At 37.8% G+C, this 20,410-nt stretch overlaps 1 protein-coding gene across 5 annotated transcripts in view; it reads left to right on the top strand.

Annotated features, from left to right (window-relative positions):
• Nucleotides 1–20,410, top strand: part of dennd5b (DENN/MADD domain containing 5B) — a 37,076-nt gene that overhangs the window by 3,878 nt on the left and 12,788 nt on the right. For 3 of the 5 annotated variants that reach the window (XM_082166926.1, XM_082166925.1, XM_082166928.1), the window contains exons 2-7: nucleotides 7,461–7,520; nucleotides 10,143–10,252; nucleotides 12,014–12,734; nucleotides 13,798–13,985; nucleotides 17,107–17,682; nucleotides 17,853–18,084. In XM_082166926.1, coding sequence (XP_082023052.1) covers nucleotides 7,461–7,520; nucleotides 10,143–10,252; nucleotides 12,014–12,734; nucleotides 13,798–13,985; nucleotides 17,107–17,682; nucleotides 17,853–18,084 — 1,887 coding nt within the window. The remainder of the gene's footprint in view (nucleotides 1–7,460; nucleotides 7,521–10,142; nucleotides 10,253–12,013; nucleotides 12,735–13,797; nucleotides 13,986–17,106; nucleotides 17,683–17,852; nucleotides 18,085–20,410) is intronic. The other 2 variants (XM_082166929.1, XM_082166927.1) reach the window with 1 other exon arrangement.

The raw sequence follows: 20,410 nt of genomic DNA, 5'->3' as shown, positions 1-20,410 counted from the left end.
CTTTATATCTCACAATGTAACTATATTATGCAAGGCATTTTTATTTCTTGCAATTACAAGATAAAATGTAATACACAATTACAACTATATATTGCAATGCTACTCTGTTTCTTGTAACTGCTACTTTTTATCTCGCAAGGTCATTTTATTTCATAGAATTGCGAATTTATATCTTGTAATTGTAACTATATATCGCAATGGAACTTAGTTTTTCTTATAACGGCAACTTTTATCTTGGAAGGTAATTTAGATTTTTGTAATTGTGAATATCAAGTAATTGCAATATATCACAGTGCAACGTTATTTTTCATAGTTTTGGGCTTCATCTTGCAATGCGACTTTCTCGCAATGCGACTTTCTCATAATTGCAACCTTTTTATCTCACGATGCAGTTTCAAATCTCACAATGTCTTATCGTAAACTTTCTCTAAATTACTTCCGTAACAAAGTGATTTTGGGGAAAACAAGCTGCACTACTGGCCATATTTTATGTTTTTTCTCTGTTTGTTAATTCTTCAGACTCATTCTCATTAGTCAGTCTCTTTAGCCCCCTCTTTCAACTATGTGTTAGTAGTTTCTTAGAGGGCCTGTCAAACACTCATATTCTAGGCCTAAGGGTGTAGTAAATGTCCTCTGAGTAGGATAAAAATAAAGACTATAAATAGGCCTCTTGTGTTCGACTCTACGAGAAGAGGATTGCTACATGTCAGGAAGAAATTGCTTTCCAACCAGTCCCTTGTTATTTGTTGTGTCGTGATTGTGAACAGTAATCGAGAATGAAAACATGAAACGCAAAATTTGAATCATAAGTCATGCACATGCACACATTGTTATGCTCTGGTGGTCTGCGCTTTCTGTACGATTTCAGTTCCCTACAAAACGTGCCGCACCCACAAGCCTTTATCTCATCTCGTGTCTTACTGATGTGCCTACCATGCATCAGTAAAATGAGTTTTCCTGCTTTGGCAGAGGAAGAGATTTCAATCTTTGATGTTCTAGTCTGTCTCCATCGTTCACACCTCTACCTAAAGAGGGGATTAGTCTCTTGAATTACCTTCATTTACTGAGGATTTGACACCTTGAACGGTCATTAACTGTGAATCGACCGTGTCTGGTCCCCTTCAGGTACCTGTTTGATTCACTGTATCATCTCCATTTAACTTTTATAGTGGTCCCTAAGCAGCTTGTAAGAAGTACTTGGGCAAACAAGATGCTGAGGGCTGTATTTTATTCAGCCAGCAGTGTGTCTGCCATTAGTGGTTTGTTGTCTAGGCAGTGATGTGAGTCATACAAAAACTAAATGCATGTATTCAGAGAAAAGCTAAATTCTTACTTGTACTTCTGACGTCCCCCTGATGCTCTGCAGGTCAATTTGATTCGGTGTCGTGTCTTGCAAAGAATCTCGAAAGAGGAAAAAAGTACAGATCCGAATGACTCGGTGCAGGATCAAAACTAAAGTTACATAAAAATAAATGAGGAAAATCTGCACACTGTTGGCAACGTTTCGATAAAAACAAAACAAAAAAACATCTTCGTCCTGAGGACTTTTTTTTGTGTAAACAAATAAAAAATAAAACACACAAAAATTCACCAATATTACAATTCTGGCAAATTAGAAAAGTTGATAGTTATGTGCATGTTGAACTTTAATATCCATTAAATGCTGATATTAAAATTTGTCTAAATAAAGATCAAACACCTAAAATCAGTTACTACAAATGAACATGCATCAAAACATTATAATGTACTGGATGAAAAAAACGGATATGCATTGTGAGATTTGCTAAATATCACATTTAGTAATTGAATTTAATTATTTATTTTGTTGTTATTGTTATAAAGATACTGTAGATCATAGCAAAGCTGTACAAATTGTCTATACAAATTAATTATTCAATATTATTGACCAATAGGCTGCTATATTGTGCATCTCTATTCTAAAAGGTGCTGGTCTTCCATTTTTACAGCTCTCTCTTTGTTGTCCATCACATGAACATTGACTCTGGTGAAACACTGGGCTGTTTTTACTTCATAGTGGTACTTCAAACATACTTGCTGAAGCAGCTTCTAATACTTCAGGCCAGACAAGACTAACAAATATTGGGCGTCAAACGGCGCATTGTTATATTGTGGCTGCATGACGTGTCTCCGCTCATTGTTTCTTAATGACACTGGCCAGCTCGTATTGTGACTAGAGGCAGAGACACAAGGCAGTTAGTGAACGGCCATAAAGAGTACTGGTTCCTGGACCATCTGTCTGTGAGCACCAGCGTGGACATGGGGACAATGGCTATGCTAATGTCGTAACACCTCCCCGGCTTCCCATTGACTTTTCCCTCCAATCGGCCTGAATTGGGGGGAAAACGGGTCAAACGCCAATGCTGTGTAGCTAAGCCATTCCTATTCAGTTCCTGTTTCCATGCTTTGTCCACCCTAGGGTATTTTAACTTAACATTTCATCATTTTCACTTTTTCAGTGTCTAATGTTTTATCTACAACTTTTAATCCTGCATTCTTTTGAAAATTGAAACAAAGGTACAGCAGTTCAGAGTCGTGTTTTTACTCTCCCCAGTACTTTCTAGACTGTTTATGAAGATCAGAGATGGTTGGAGGGGATCTATAAGCCTGTTAGCATAATCTACTCAGAGACTCAGTACAACTGTAATCTGCCCTCCTCTTAATTTCAAGTGAAGTTCAATGTTGCACAGTACTGTATTGCAAACATGGGATGGGACTCATTTTCACAGCATGTACCATAGCTGTAATTATACATTCATTCGCAAAAGTCATTAACTTTTACTATACTATAAAAGTTTTTTTTAAAGTAAATGTTTAGATGCATTGACCTTTAGTTTTATACCCATAGACCCATATTTTTTTCTGCTTTTTGTTTTATGTGCTTTCACTTTTGTTGCAACAGTTTAAAGAGGGTAATTTATTTTCCAGCAATACAAATGTTCACAAAGCATAATAAAGAAATTATTTACTAAATATGGCGTAGAATAAACCCTACTGAACCCCTAACTATGAGCCAGAACCCATCACTCAACATCAGTGCCTGATCTCACTGATGATATTGTCTAAATGGGAGCAAATCCCTGAAAGCTGTTATGGCAGCAAAAGGAGGGATTAATATTTTTTGCTATGCTTTCGACATATGAAATGTTCAGCAAGACACGAACATCAGTGAGGTCAGGCACTAATGTTGGATAATGGCCTGCTGTCAGTTCAAAAATGTGTTCAATAGGGGTTTAAGTCTAAGCAGGTTTGTGCAGGCCAGTCTTCTACTCCAGATTTGGTAAAATGCCATCAGTGTTGGAAAATCTGTAAGAACGAGTCTGTATTAAGAATAATTTATACCTGTATGATATTATGCTTCCCACAATGGACCAGCGGTTTGGAAAATGCATGCATGCGCCATCTACTGGCGAGACACTGGTCTTCATTCAGCGTGACAATCACAGTGCATTATGGGTATTCTCTAGCCGTTGAGTGTACATCAGTTGTACATTTGTAATCACGGTGCATTATGGGATAGAATGAGTGCACTCGATAACATCCACTATGGTTTCGGACACCATCACAAATGGTTGTTCCCTCAAATAGTGCCCTATTTAAGGGTATAGGGGTTGATTTCGGACACAGCCTTGGTGTGCATCCAGGAACAGGGTTGTGAAACACTGGGTTAAAGTGTCAACATTGTAGTTATAAATGTAACTACAAATATTCGTTTTTTTACGTAAGTATAATGCAAAAACATGCATGTCCACTAAGTATCAAATTTAATTAAATTTTTTTTGTATATAACCCATTAAATATAAAAGTATTATCCAATCATGACATTTCTCCTTCTATAGAACCCTTTACATAAAATGCTCTTTATGACAGTTAAGGACTATAATCCATCGCGCTCTTTTAAGATCACTAAATTCAAGGCTTTTGGTCATACCTAGGATATCCAGAACCACCAAAGGAGGGAGAGCATTTTCACATTTGGCTCCAAAACTCTGGAATAGTCTTCCTGATACTGTTCGTTGCTCAGACTCGCTCTCCCAGTTTAAAACTAGATTAAAGTCGCATCTCTTCAGCCAGGCATTCATATAATCCTACAGTTCAAACTACAATCCGGCCTCTAGCTCATAAATGCCAGAGGAGAATTGGCCCCCGACTGAGCCTGGGTTCTCCCAAGGTTTTTTTTTCTCCATTAGGTCACCTGATGGAGTTTTAGGACACCATTTGGATCATATGAGTACACAGGGACTGTGTCTGCTTTGGGTGAACATCTGTCATAATTATCATCGCTCTAGATGAGAGCCATTTAAAGCTGTCGGAAGCTGGCGGCTGCCAAAAGGGCAATATTTGTCATAACTTGCCGAGTTATGTCACGAGCGCATAAATCCAGTTGCATAATATCTTTACCACTCTGCATGGCGCTCATCTAATAGATTACGACTGAGATAAGGCCATTCAGAGGCCTTCATCATATAAATGTATATCTTTTTGTCTCTGGTCTGCAGAGCAAAATGGATAGCACGTAAATTAAATAGTTGAAAGTAAAAGCTTTTTATTATATAAATATTTGACTTTAATGACCGTCAGAAAGTAGATGGATGCAGCTCTGGATATGTAATGTCTGTAATGGTTGCTTTGAGCTCCTCGACCGCAAAAGTATGGTTGCAAAGTAGATGTTCCGATATGCTCGTCTAGGGTCTCAAAAACGGGTCGAAAGGGTTGCGCCATTGGATCTGCTAAGAATTCTCTATATCTGTGTATGTGTGAGGCAGAATGAGACCATGAACTGGTCATGTTGACTTAGTTCATTGACCAAGTTCCAACTCATCGGTAACCTGTGTCCTCAGATAAGACTTATCAAACACCACGTGACTGTTTGTTTTCAGTAAGTGTGATTTATATGCTGCTTTAACTCAGATTTCTATCCATTCTGTTAAATATGAAGGCTCATTTGGTAGTTTATTTAGAATTTTATGGTTATTGTACCACTTTTGAATCTGTTTCGCCATACCATACACTCTGCTTTAGAAGTTTAGTATACCACATTGTAAAGTCGTGTCCCAAATGACGCACTATACATGATTCACTTATACTATGCATGGTGTCGTGAATTAATTTAAGGTAAAAAGGTAATTTTGTCGTTCAACATCAAAGTCTGATCGTCACACCCCTATAATACACAATTAAAGCAGCGACAGTTCCAACATTGTTTCCAACATCCAACAATTGCATGGTATCCAACATTAAACATTTAGTTTTTTCGGTTAAAGTGCCGAAATGTGTATGGCACATGTATTTAAACTGCACTTTTCAATGTGAGTGAACGATTTATGCTACAAAACGGCATAGAATAGTGCATAAGTACACGTATTGGGACGCACCTTAAGTATGTTGTAGCGTTTTTGTCTGTTATTCCCGCTTCACAAAAACCAGACTGATATGACTTTTAATGTCTTTTTAAATTGAATTCAAACTTTTAACAAGGATGTAAACACACCTAGTGTTTCATTCTCTGTAAACTTTGACCTGAATGCGTGCGACAGGCTGATATGAGTTACACTAAAATTATCTTAACAATCTTGTGTGAATTGTCATGCTCTGAAAAAGTCTTCCGTTTCGTTTTTTAATCGATTGAGCTGTTTCTTTGAGGTTAACCATGTTCCCTTATGCTACAAGGCTCTTTTCTTAATAAAACACTGGGACCGTCTCATTAAATAAATATCTTAAATAAAGATGAAAGACTTTTGCTACTTGCTCCATCCCTCTGTTGGCTTTCAAAGTAACTTGTATCAAGCAAATTAAAGTCATTTGCCATGTGAAATTTCAATACCGAACCATGTAAGTGAAGGGTTTTCTTGCTTATCCTTGTGGTGCAGCAAGATAAAACCGAGGTTTTGACGGGCTGGGACTTGTTTTGGATAACAGCTTCAGCAGATTCGTCATGAGGCTGACAGCAGAGCTGTGCTGACTGTCCAAACCCTGCGAGAAGCAAAAAGACCCCAATGTTTCGTGCTCACAATGTGCCCAATCAGCACTTAACACACACACACACACGCATACATAGCAAGAGCTCAGTTACGTAACGCTGTTGAGTATGGACAAAGGCTCTGCAGGAGACATTGTGTGCCGTCTCTTGCTCTTTCCCAGTCTTCCATCAGCGCTTTTAAAATGAATGGTGCTCGGAGCAATGCCAGTGATTTTTGGTCTTTGAAGCTCAATATCACAAATCCAATACTCTGTTTCACTGCTGCAAGGCTTTTGGATAAAAAGTTCTTATGATTAATGATAAGCGTACTGCAAAGAATATCATAGTACAAAAAAATGTAGTATGGTCATTATTTTGAGACTTGGCATTTAACATTCATCAGCTTTGAAAATGTGATATGGGTTCATTGAGTGAGGAAGACTATGGCAGGTGCTGGATTTTGGAGTTTGGAGAGGTTGTTATGATCTCACAAGAGTTCAAAGAGTACTTGATTCTCATTCAGTCAGTAGTGAGTGACCATAGACTGTAAAAGGTAGTGACATTTGTTTGTAACACAGGCTGAGTCATCCTGTAAGTACCGTTGATAAAACTGCAGACACAGCAGTTGCTTCCTGTGTGGGAATCTCAATAACAGCACACACACGCATTCATTTCTTTCATAAATATATATAAATATATAAAATAAAGAAATACGAATCAGTGGATCACTTCCTTCCTAATAAATTAAACCTATTCTTAGCATTAATCTATTTTTATGCATTTTAACATTGACATTAAGTATATTCCATTACTGATCTAATGTTAGATGTTCATAACCCTTATTCTCATGAAGATTCTCATTACTGTGTTATGGATGCAATTATATATTTTTAACAGCGTAAGTTAATGTATTCTCAATTTTTGATTTTTATCTTTTGATTTATAAGTGAAATATGATCCAAACATGTTTTTGACAGGGTTTGGGATTTTCACCAGTGCACATTGAATGTCTTGAGTGATATTTAATAACACGCCGACGCATCCAATTTTGATGATCCAAACAATTTGAGGCCAAATCGAAGATTGACTCTTCAGCTGTTATTGAATGTGTGGGTTGCACATGTAGATATTTCTTAGCAACCTCTAAGATATTTCTTAGGAACTCGTGTTCCTTCAACACCCACCATTAAGATATTCTGCGAGTGTTTGCTGGTCATGCACAACGTGATGTCTCCATCCCCGGCAGAGATTGCGGCCTACAGTCAAGCTGTGCTCGCAAAAGCAGAGGCTGTGAAAAAACATGTCTCCGTTCACCTCCATCACTGCTCAGCCTGCAAAATAACACACACGCTGTCTGTCTGCAAAGCCATTGCACTTTGAACTTAGTAGTCACGCATCAGATCATTTTGTCTGCTTCTCCATTTCTGTGTTCGGTTTGACATTTTTGCTTTTTGTTTGTCTGTTTGTGTGTTTGCCATCTCAGCTTTGTACCAATGGCTAGAGGCCGATCGACAGGGCAGGGACCCAGAGGCCGTGGCAGCAGGTAAACATCATCATTAACCTCCTCACTGCTAAGCTCCCCTAAATTTATCCATTTTTGTTTCCCATTCTCTGTTCCTTTGGCCCTGATTACATCTGGTATTAAGATCCTTGGATGATTCGATCTTAAGTAGTCATGGCAAGACAGACTGCTGTTCACACTTGGTTATTAATATAATATGCTTCCCAAATGTATCTCCTGTGTCCACTTGAATTCAGACTTTGAGGGGATGGTCTCTGATTTTACGACTACATATATTGCTTATTATAATGTGTGACTGCGTAATGGATAAAGCACAAAAATTTAAAACCACCCAACATTTCTCCAAAATTTTAATCTAACCACAAAATCTTGAAATGAATAACCATTTTACACTCTGTACATTTATAATATTGATTAAATTCATATGTAGTATTTACATTTTTTTATTTTATTTTATAATTATTGATGCTTGTATTTGAATGTTTTAAGAATATTTAATATAATTGTATTTTAATATTTATTGGTTAATTAATAAATATATAAATCAAATATTTTTTACTTTATTTTAAAATGATTTAAACAAAATATTATATAATTTTAATATTGTATATTTAATAGTATTATTTTAACATTTATCAGTTAAATAATAATAATAAATTAATAATTAGTACTAAATAATTTTAAAATTAATTAGTATTATAAAGTTAACTCTGTTTATCTTTATATTAATTTTAATATTATAGAACGGACATTTTAGAGAGTTATGAAACCAAACAGGTTTTATTATTTGAAATCAATAGTTTATTTTGATTTAACAGTTTATAAGACAAAGAATTTGCATTATGAAAGAAAATAGTTGATTTTGACTCTACGTTGCTCTGACCATGTTGAATGCCAAGTGGTAACGGGGTCATTGTTGTCATTTTAGCTTTCGGTCCTCACTACTTCCTCCCTCTTTTCCTCTCGTTCTTTCTCAGTTTGCGATATGCAGGCTCGTCATAGTTAAATGTGGGTCATTTGCCTCTGCTTGTTATTTTAAATCAGTTTCTGTTCTCTTGCAACACTGACTATCTCTTGCTCCCAGTCCCTGCCTTGTTTTTCTGCTGTTCCCCTGCTGTTCCTGCTATCACTTCATGGGGTGTTTGCATCAGTCTGTCTCTCTTTCTCACGTGTATGCCTGTGGCCTCAGACTCTCTCTGTTATAAAGGGCTTTAGTAGATTTCTCCTCCTCCCTGTCCTTTCCTGTTAGTTAATGCCTAGGGCTGTCACATGCCAAATCACCGCTAGTTCACCCCACAGTGCACAGATTCAGGCCTTCATACATGTCAAAACTATGCTGATTTGGACAAGATTGTTAATTAGACTCTTTTTAATGACCTCAGCGCACTCTTCTGCCTTATTCTGAGTGCTGTTGTCAGCTTATCAACATGTACCATCATCAGAATCGTCGTCTTGTTTATCTTTTCATGCTAACTGCACTCTCTATCTTGTTTGCTTCACATCCATTCGATTTAAATCTGTTCTTTTTAACTGTCATCAGATCCAAATCCTGCATGACACACTGTCTGCTCCTGTAATCTGCGCTGTTGTGGCAATCATGGCGCTTTTCCAATCTCTGTTCCCGCTTGTGCTTTGCTGTCAAAGCTATGACGTTTCCATCTAACACTGCAGGCGGCGTGTGTCGGCCTGTTTATGACGCCCTTACATGCACTGAGCCAAAAGAACAGTTGTGTTTCATGAAACTGTTGCGATCATGGAGGATGTTTTTAGCCCATCTTTGTGTGCTGGTGTTCTGATGAATAATGCTACCTATCAGATTGTGCAACCAAAACTACTGCTATATTTGCATTAGGGGTATGGATGTTATTAAAGCCTCAAACCGCTACCTTAGGTCTTATAGGTAGCGAACACCAGCATTACAAATGAATAGTGATTACATGACATGATAAAATACAATACATTTGAGATCAGAAACATTGTGTGTATATATTTTAGAAATGTTTTAATATTAGTAAATATTATTATGTTAGACTGTTTATATTATCAATTATTGATTGTACTGATGTTTTTGCATCATGAGTGAGCGAAAGAATGAATGAGTGTGTGTGTGTGTGTGTGCATGTGCGATCAGCACTATCCCAGTGACAGGTGTTGTATCTGGGTCACGTACAAGTGGATTTCTGTTCAACGTACCTGAGAGCTGTAGGAATCAGACTAATATTAAAGTTACAGCAATGTTTAAGTTATTAAGCCATCAAAGTAAGGTGTGTAATTCTGCATTAGAGAAATATGAAAGTTTTTAAGTGTATTTTACTGTAGCTATATTCAAATACAAGTGAACGCTTTCTAGAAAGGTTTAGCACTACTAAGTAGATGTAAAGCATGTAATCCTCTGTAACTTGTTCACGTGGATGACTCTCAAAAGGCCAATGCTTATGCATTTTAGTGGCGAACTCATGAAACTTTTATTAGTTTAATGCAGTGTATCTGAGACACATGGCAAACCTCTTCTTTATGACCATGTATAAGAATTCAGACACACTCGTGCCATAGTTGCTTTTGCATTTTCATATGAATAATTTAAAAGAAGGTTCAATGCCTTTACTCTCCTTATCCTTATTCCTTACAATTTCCTCTCTGCAGGGGAAAACTTTGATCAGAGCCCCCTCAAAAGGACCTTTAAATCCAAAGTTCTGGCCCACTACCCAGAGAACATCGAGTGCAGCCCATTTGACCAGGATGCTGTTAACATGGTAAGTGACTTCAGTACTTTAGATTTTTACCTGTTTAATTTACCCCTTTGATTTATTTCAGTATTGTTATTTTTTTCTCTTTCATTTTATATATTTATATTTTATTTTATTCCTTTTCAAAAGGTGTTTTAAAGAGATAGTTCACCCAAAATGTTTAATTCTGTCATTTACTCAACCTCATGTCGTTCCAAACCTGTAAGACTTTTTGTTTCATTTTTTTGTCAAATGAAATCTGAGAGCTTTCATTGACAGCTACGCAACTACCACTTTGACACTTCAAAAAGTTCATAAAGAGATCATTTTCGGGTAAACTATCCCTTTAAGTGTGTTTACGCCACATGAGCCTTTCAGATCATGGTGAGGCTTGTCAACCAGGGTGAACTTTTACGAGAAATCCACCACATCCGACACATCTAAACTTGTTTTATTTCCCTTTCAAATAAAGGTTCCCTCACGCAGTCTCACTATTTCTCACATTAGTCATTGGAGAGATCTGTATCTGCATTGATTTGGAGTGTCATAACGTGTTTACACAGACTCTCGCTCATTCTGTGGTTGCATGCAGTGATCAGCCGAGGGGTTTGTGTTACTGTCCCAGAGCATGCAGAGGTAACGAAAACCTCTGACCTATCGTTCCCGTGCAGCAAGGTCATTTTTTCCATCAGCAAACGTAAACGGAAGCTTGGCTGTAGTGACACCAGCATCAATTATTCAACCCAGGCTCTCTGCTTACGTCGGTATGGAAACGGCTCATTGTGCGTATTCTCGCTCTGTAAAGAAACACCTGAAGCGTACAGCACTGCCAGTCATGATGCCATCACATCATGTGAGCAAAAAATTTGGAATTACGTTCCTGTTGAGTCATTTTTCAAGGCCAGTCTCTTCTCAGCAGAGGTTCACACATAAAAAAATCCACTTACACATTGAAAGTGCTTTGAAAGACAGCTTGCAATCACAGAACTCCATTTTCGGTTTTCAATCCTTCAAGGCCTGGATAAAATTTCCCCAGTGATTACTTTCATTTTTCAATTCCACTCTTGGCTGATCTTCTTTTCACTCCCGCATTCTTTTGTTCTCTTGCTGTCCTCTCCTTCCTTTTCTCAATCTTTTCAGTGCTTGCCTGTTTCAGACAGCACTTGAATGACACGATTTATTCCAGGTTCCAGTATTCACACCGTATGTGCGAGCAGCACAATAGGAGCGAAGCAGATGCGTAGGTGCAAGAGCTTCCTATTTTTGACCTGTGAAGTGTAGAAAACAAGCTGGAAATGTACTGTAAACCTCTTTATCAGCACAATATTTTGTGATTTTTGTAAGCTTTTATGAAGCAACGAAAAATAGTGAATTGCTCACCTATATTTTGAAAAAATGGGGAACCAACTGCATGTCTTTAATAGATGTACAGCACATGCAAACATTGTTTTGTATTAAAAATGGCGATGTTAATCTAAATAGTCAGCCAGTGAGAGAGACAGTACATCTTATAAAGCTAAGTTGACTGGTCAGTATGTTTAAGTAGTGCAGAGTGAAAGGAAAAGCCATACCAGAGCATATGACGTGCCCTTACTATATAATTCATATAGTATGTACAACCTTTACAAAAAATACTGTAGTGGTACCATGGTACATTAATGTTGTCTATCAGTCACAAGTTTACCCACTACTGTATTTTCCCAATACACTGTGTGTATCAAATTGCACAATAAAAGCAACATTACAAAATATGGAGTTACTGAAGCAATCTTTTCTCTTTGTCTTCAGCTCTGCATGCCCAAAGGTCTGTCATTTCGAACACAGCGTGACAGTCGGACCCCACAGTTCCACTCTTTCCTCATCACAAGAGAAGACGGCTCTCGCACTTATGGTTTCGTTCACACCTTCTACGAGGAGGTGACCAGCCCTCAGATCTGCTCCGCCATGCAGACGCTACACCAGATGCACCAAGCGGAGCATAATACGTCAGCGCATAACTGCCCTTCGTCGTCCTCTTCCTCCTCCTCATCCTCCTCTAGCATGGACTCTTTAGCCAGCAGCCTGGATGAAGTCGAGTCTCCTTCCTCATCTTCATCCTCACAAGGGGGTCGCAGGAGCTGTGGCTGCTCTGGCGAAGGATACGACTCTGTCCGCGACACTCTGTACGTGTCCAAAGCTATGTGTCTAATCACGCCTATGCCCTTCATGCACGCCTGTAAACGCTTCCTGTCCCAGATCCACCTGGCCGTCACTTCACATCAGCCACCCCCACTCCCTTTGGAAAGCTACGTCTACAACATCCTCTATGAAGTACCCTTGCCACCGCCAGGACGCTCTTTAAAGTTCCACGGAGTGTATGAACCTATTCTGTGCCAGAGGCCTGGTGTTGGGGAGCTGCCATTGGCTGATTTTCCTCTGGGTGAGGCCTTCCGGTTGTTAGGTGTGGAAAATCTGGTGCAGCTTTTCACTTGTGTTCTGCTGGAGATGCAGATCCTCCTCTACTCACAGGGTAAGAAATCAAGGATTGTAACTTGAAAAATAAAATTAAAGTTTTATTTTATTTCATTTCATTTATTTCAAATAATTTCATTTCATTTAAAATTATTTTTAATCATTTCATATCATTTCATTTTAATCATTTCATTTCAAATAAATCTAAAACAAAATATAAATTTTTTTAACTTAAATTTTTTCAGTGATGCAGCATTTCCAAACAATATATTGCCTTTTTGTTCTTGTAAGGTTTATGTCTCATGACTTATTGATCTGCCACAATAATTTAAAGTATACATTCTGTTCATGGGGGCTTTAATATGCAACATTAATATGCAATTTGATTTAATTAAACCATTTAAAATATAAATATAATGTTTAATCGATTGGCTCCTACTTTTGACATCAATTTTACAGACTGTGTCTTAGATTTTGACTCTATGCAGATAATTTCATCTCTTATTTAAGCATTTAAATTTAATTTCTGATGCTGGCAAATGAATCTTTGCTGGGCCTTTGATGTGGAGACTGAGTGAATGTAGAGGAGTCTGATGAATATTACATTACCCTTCTGCAGCACATATGCTTTTCTGCAAACACAAGCTGATACACATGCTAATGAACTCCTCTGACTGTTCTCTAGATAAACTAATGATGAGATTTTGGGAGAAACATCTATTAATAATCACACTGCCCTGTTTTAGTAAGTCTACCATACAGGTGCCTTTCATCAAATTTCAGTCAGATCCCAGGATCCAAAATGAACCATCGTTAAGTGCCAAATGCAAGTAGAAAGGACTTTGATGGTTAAATAAAACAGATTTACTAGCCAGCTTTCTTTTTCTTTACTTTTTTGCATAATGCAATATTCAGTTTCTTTGCTGGTATTTAAGCCAGTACATTTTTACAATTCACTCACGAGTGGCAAGTGAAATTAGAATTTTCGACCCTCTTTTCAACAAACTTTAGTTTATTCATTACAATTTATTACATATTTATTTACTTTTTAGTGTATAATATGCTTTCTTATAGTTATTTTGTGATTTGAACTTGTGCTTTTCCCCCGTGTATACGTCTAGACTACCAGAGGCTCATGGTGGTTGCGGAGGGAATCACAACGTTGCTGTTCCCGTTCCAATGGCAGCATGTGTACGTTCCCATCCTTCCCGCTTCCCTGCTGCACTTCTTGGACGCCCCTGTGCCCTATCTCATGGGCCTGCAGTCCAAAGAGGGCACGGACCGCTCCAAACTAGAGCTGCCTCAAGAGGTAACCCGCACACACTTGCATGGTCACATCCACAAACCTGCACATACTCACAAATTTGAAAACACATTCACACTCCTTATCATGGCACAGCCACTTAGGGACCTTGGACGGGGACGCATCTGTCAAGTGGGCTGTTTTTCTAAGAGGCTTTATAAGTTTGGAGCCGGATTGGCTTGTGACGATGGGTGATCTGCATATTAGAACGCCCTCAGTGCCTTTAAAAAGCACCGGAGGCCTTTGCTGAAAATAGCAGCAGGAACTGTATGAGGCTTTTCTTTTACAGTCTTTATTAGAGGGATGCTGGAATGCAGTGCTTCCATGTTGACGTCTGGCATTATCGTCAGATCCTTCGTTTCTTTGTCACACGGAATCGGAATTCTTAGCAGAGGTTTATTATTCATGATCTGGGTGCTGCGAGGCTTCCCCACATCCTCATCCCTAAATCCCATTTTCCGTAAACTCAACATCCAGATTCCCTGCTATGCATTCTCTTTGAAGTCGCTCTGACCTAGAAAAAAAGACTGGTGAGAACAAGAGAGACACCAAAGGGGAATGAGAGAGGAAATGGCTCATTTTGGAACTGCATGGGTTTCTTTTTTGCTGTGTTGTATTATTAGTGAGGATTTGGAACAGAGCAATAGTGAGGATTTGGAAAAGAGCATTCGAAACGTATATCTATACACTACCGTTAAAAAGTTTGGGGTCGGTAAAATCTTTTTGAAAGAAGTCTCTCACCGAGGCTGCATTTATTTGAACAGGTAAAAACAGTAATATTGTAAAGTATTACAATTTAAAATAACTGTTTTCTATTTATATATATTTTAAAATGTAATTTATTCCTGTGATGGGAAAGCTGAATTTTCAGTATCATTACTCCAGTCTTCAGTGTCACATGATCCTTCAGAAATCATTCTAATATGCTGATTTGCTGCTCAAGAAACATTTCTTATTATCAATGCTGAAAACAGGTGAGCTGCCTAATATTTTTGTGGAAACTGAGATAGCTTTTTTCAGGATTCATTGATGCCTAGACAGTTTGAAAATAGAAATGTCTTTAATAAATGTATTTACTCTCACTTTTGATCAGTTTAATGCATCCTTGCTGAATTGAAGTAAAAATTCCTTTAAAAAACTCTTATTGACCCCAAACTTTTAAACAGTAGTGTAGCAACTCTAGAAACTGTTTGACAACTCAAATTGTTTGTTGTTAGCATGTTGCTAAGCTAACAGCGCAATACTCTAAGAAAAGGTTTGTTTAAATGAACAGCACACAAATATTAGGCAAAATTATTAATACAATAAAAATAATATGATTATTTACATTGGATTGTTCCCCTGACCTTGTTGCAGTGCATTCTAGTCTCGCCATTTTCATAAAGTCATCTCTTGAGGCTGGATTCTGCTAAAATGCTGCTCTTCTCACAATCTTTTCCTTGTCCTTGCTTCAAAACCACTTGAGGCTGATATGTCCTTGTGTAATGGCAAAATAGGATGCCTCACAGTAGTTCAATTATCATGCTCCAGCTCCTGTCCTTTGCCTTTGCCCAGAAGAGAACAGGAATATATTCTGATCAGGAACAGTGTATATAAAACTCAAACAAACCTACGAATGAACGGAAACATCTGACACGTTTCAAATTATATACACTCATTATTATTATTACGTGAAGACAGTTAAATAGGTGGCTCTTTTTTTTTTAAACCTGTTTAAATACACACATACTGGCCTGAATGCTTCTTTCTGACAGGCTGTCAGCATTGTGACCTGACAGAGCGGACCGTTCTGCTTGACTGATTTATTTTTACAGCAACAAGGTCACGCTCACACACACTGACTTTAGGCCATTTTGACTGCATGAGCTGCATTGCATGGGACTGAACAGCAGTGTCACACAGAGCGATATTTCTAATGATCCACTGGATTGATTTAACCTAATTCCAGATATTTGCTTTGGTTATTAGGTCAGTACAGCTGATGATTTGGGTCAGTGTGTGTTCCCAGCAGGGTCATTCCATGTCAAATTAACCAAATGTCACAGATGTATATTTACGGAGTAATCCACTGTTTTGCAGACGGGAGTCAAAATTACAGTTTTCACCTGAGATTTGGAGCCAAATTACAGGGGGTAAAAATTACTTTAGAAAGATGGCAGCATCATTATTTAATTTTTACACAAAGATTGGTAGGTCTATTAGTAAAATCTGTTGACCGTTCAAAAATGGCAAAAAGCCATTTTTTTCCCCCTCAAGTTTGCATGCCTGCCTGTATATTCCGGTTCTTAAACTTTTCTTTTGGTATTTTTATTAAATAAAGGCCCTCGATAGCTCAATCCCAGAGATATGGAGATCTAAATGCAGCTCCATGAGTAAATTGTAAACATGTTCATTGGTCAAAAAACATATGTGAGTCACTTTACATACAGCTGATACTTTTTTCTTTTGAAGAGGAATATCTGAAGAACAAATGTTGAAAATAGAAATGTGTATCGTGTTTTTCTATCAACACAATTTTATAAAACATGCCTGTTCTTAAGTTTGCATGCCTGTAATTGTAAAAGTATTCAAGGTATCTTAATATCCTTCTAGATTCTCATTCTTAATAAACTTTCCTTTTGAAATCTTGATTTTCAAGCTGCTATAAAGTTCAGTCCCATAGATTTGGGGATCTCAAAGCAGCTACATGTTCAAATTGTTGAATTTTACTCAACAATTTGAAGTTGTCTTGTTTTGTATCTTTAGGTTTGGAGTAAAAAATGAGTGTTAATGCAACTGGAACTAAATGTATACTTTTCTATTTTGGTCCAGACCGAACGAACCAAGAGAACTACAAGTGTGAACATGCCTAAAAAAAAAACCTTGTTTGGTCATGTATTAAGAATTCACAATATTTATTTGTAAAATACTTTCTACCTCTTGGATGTGTGCTCTTTTTGGCACATCACAATGAAGCTGAATTTCATTTAATTTCAATTCAGGTTTAAACCAAGATCCAAATTCTCTGCCCTTAAAGGGATAGTTCACCCAAAAGATGATTTTACTGACCCTTGTGTTTCAAACCCAAATATGGGTAACCAAACTGTTGATGGGCCCCCATTGACTTCCAGAGTATTTTCCTCCTCAGGCGAACCTGTGTTTCGTTGATGTCGACAACCACTGCATCGAACTGCCTGAAGACTTTCCTCAGTTCCCCAACAAGACCGAGTTCATCCAGGAACTCAGTGAGGTGTTGCTAAGTTTTGGCCTGTCTCCCGCGGGGGGCAACACCTCCCTTGAACCTGCCGTCAGCACGCAGTCCTCCACGCTGGAGAAGGAGCTGAAGAGCACATCCTTGAGCGAGTTGGTGGACGACAAAAGGAACGGCAACCTCGGTGGGGAGGCGCTGGACATGCTGGAACTTCTTCAAGGCAACCCGACCCTGGAGCGTTTGCAGGCTCTTGCCAAAAGGACTGGAGTGAAAGTGGCCCGTCTGGAGGCATTGGCAGCGGGACAGAAGGCCGTAGGGGATGAGGGAGTTGGAGGAAGGTTTCCTGTTGAGGAAGAGGAGCTGAGGAACGCTAAACTGAACGTGCAGCTGAGGGAGGTGTTCGCCGCGCGCTTCGCGACAATGTTTGCGGACTACGAGTCGTTTGTGATTCAGAACTCGCCAGATTTGGAGTCCTGGCTGACAAACAGAGAGCAAATGCACAACTTTGACAAGGTGACTGGCATGTTTCACACTCAATGATGCACAAAACAAATCAAACACATTCTCAATATTATTTTTTTCAGTCTGGTTTGTCACTTTTTATTGGTCTTGTACCAAAGTTTTTATCAAAAGTCTCAGATGGTACATCCATTATTAAGTTTTTTCATTTGATTTCTCCTCAGGCCTCATTCCTTTCAGACCAGCCGGAACCGTACTTGCCCTTCCTGTCCCATTTCATCGAAACGCAAATGTTTGCCACCTTCATCGACAACAAGATCATGTCTCAGTGGGAGGAGAAAGAGCCCCTCCTACGAGTGTTTGACGGACGCATTGAGAAGGCCCGCCTCTACAACGTCCGCGCTCCCAGCTTGCGCTCATCTGTTTACCAGAAATGCACGTTCCTGAAGGAATCGGGTAAGAAACATGCAAAGTTAGTGGTCTGATATGAGATTGACTTCTCTTAATATATTAAATGTCAAATTTATTTAATGTGAGATCTGTTTACTGTGCAGAGTCAACTGTTTAAGTTTGATTTTTACCTCTCTGCGTCTGCACTACTTTTAAAACATTGCTTAACACGTTTGACTCTTTTTCCAAACAATATCTGATGGGGCAGAGCAATAAGGAAAAAAATGGCAAAAATGTAGTTCACTTGCCACAGAAATCACACACTTCATCTTTAAATGAACATAACATTAACATTATCCCTGTTTACTTTCTGATTTCACGTTCCTCGTCCTTTAAATGTTATTCCAACACACACACACAAAAAAGTTTTGTACGGTATACTATAGAATGTTCAAATTTGGAACACTTTTCACAATCTAATCAATTCCATTAGGATAAAATCAAGTCCAGCCACTCGTTATTTAGTTTTTTCCTTGTTGAATATCTTGGGCTATCTTCAGACTGACAGCAAAAATAGAATTTTTTTGCGCATCCAGTTTTTATTGAGATGGACTGCAAAAAACAACAACATGAAATCAGATTTGTTCCACCCCAAATCTTCAAACCACAGTTGCATGTTGGTTATGTCTGGAGACACAGATTTTATTTGATCACTTGCTATTAATATTGCAGACAGTCTGCCTGAAAAGATCTGATTTGAGAAAAAATCTAATTTGCCTGCAGCCTAATTTACTCCACTGTTCGAAGGATCACTAGCTGCTTTTGTTTTATAAGAAGTACTGAAAAAATACTTCAGAAATCATTCTAATATGCTGATTTGCAGCTCAAGAAACATTTTTTTATCATTATCAATGTTAAAAACAGTTGGAAACCATGATATATTTCTTATGAATAAAAAAAGTTCAAAAGAACAGCATTTAAGACACTTTTTGAAACATGATGTCTTTACTGTCACTGTGTTTAATTAAAGGTATAGCAGAGGATCTTTCCAAATTTTAGATAAGACCCGCCCTCTCCACTTTTTGAAAAGTTTGACTGATTCACCAGAATGATTGACAATTAGGAGGACCAATAGTATAGGTTACCCACCAGGAAGTAAAACATCCTCCGCTATACCTTTAATTGAATGTGTCATCACTGATTTAAATAATTAATTTCTTTAAAACAATAAATAAACAACTTTTTTTTAGTCTATCACATTACGTTTAAGTAAAAAAGTATAAATGCCCTTTCATATCAATACAATTTTAAAATCTTTGAAATGATTCACTTTTGGGCGGTTTATTTTGTTTGGTGCTGTTTATTGTGCCTATGAATAGATTTGTTAGTCAATTTATTCTACTGTATTGGAAATTGTCTCTTTTTTTTATACCGTACTGAGTTTTGTGCAATCACCTTTCATCATTCTTTTTCTGAACGATGGTTATTTCCCCCGTCGTTGCTCTGTCATTACAAATTGTGTATTTCAATTTTAATGAAGCTGTAGAAAAAAAGATCGCTGCTGCTTATATGCGCAGAGGATTATAGAGAGTGACAGTTCAAGAGGGCGGCTGAGGGGCCGAGAAGACTGGAGGGAGGGAGAAAGAGAGAGATCCGAAGTGTTTGAAAAATGAGGAGAGGAGCACAGAATGAAAGAACTGAAGAGCGTGTCCCCAAATGAGTCATATGAATGGATCGCTTTTGAAAGACTGCCAAATGTTGAAAAGAAAAGGGCGGACGCCTGGCGCTGTGTTGTGCCATCTTGGGAAGCCTGTGTGTGTGTGTGTGCGCTGAATATTGTTGAGTGTGCATCTGCTCGCTGAGCCCTCAGTACCATTGTTAGGTCAATAACCTCTTGTCACACTGAAGGTCACTATTGGAAGATGGATGCTGCTGTTCGGGTTTGAAAAATTTGCTTCTGAAATGGCACACTGCCCATAGATGCGCTATGAACGATGCCCAACATTATCAATTCTATCACAAAATGCATTTTGAAAGCCATAAAAAAAAATTATTTGATACACGCATAAAAAGCTAGGCAACAAACAAGTGTGTTAGCATGAAAACAAGGTTTGAATTCCAATTTTTGCTAAATAATTGAAGCTATCTTTCTGATGCAATGCACAGCTGTCAGTCCAGTAATAATAATAATAATAATAAAATAAAAATAATAGCATTGTTTTATAAAGGATGAAATTAATCTATAATATGCAAATCAAAGCTATAATAATATTATTAATAATATAATTTTATAAATGATCAAAGGAATATTATGTTGTTGTTCATTTTATTAGTTCTAAAATCAGTGCAATAATAATATAATTTTGTAAATAATAAAATAAATATTGTTATT

This window comes from Leuciscus leuciscus, assembly GCF_965113295.1.
Source record: "Leuciscus leuciscus genome assembly, chromosome: 4".
Classification (NCBI taxonomy): Eukaryota; Metazoa; Chordata; class Actinopteri; order Cypriniformes; family Leuciscidae; genus Leuciscus; species Leuciscus leuciscus.
The sequence above is the reverse complement of the archived record's forward strand: the minus strand, read 5'-3'. Positions and strand labels throughout refer to the sequence as shown.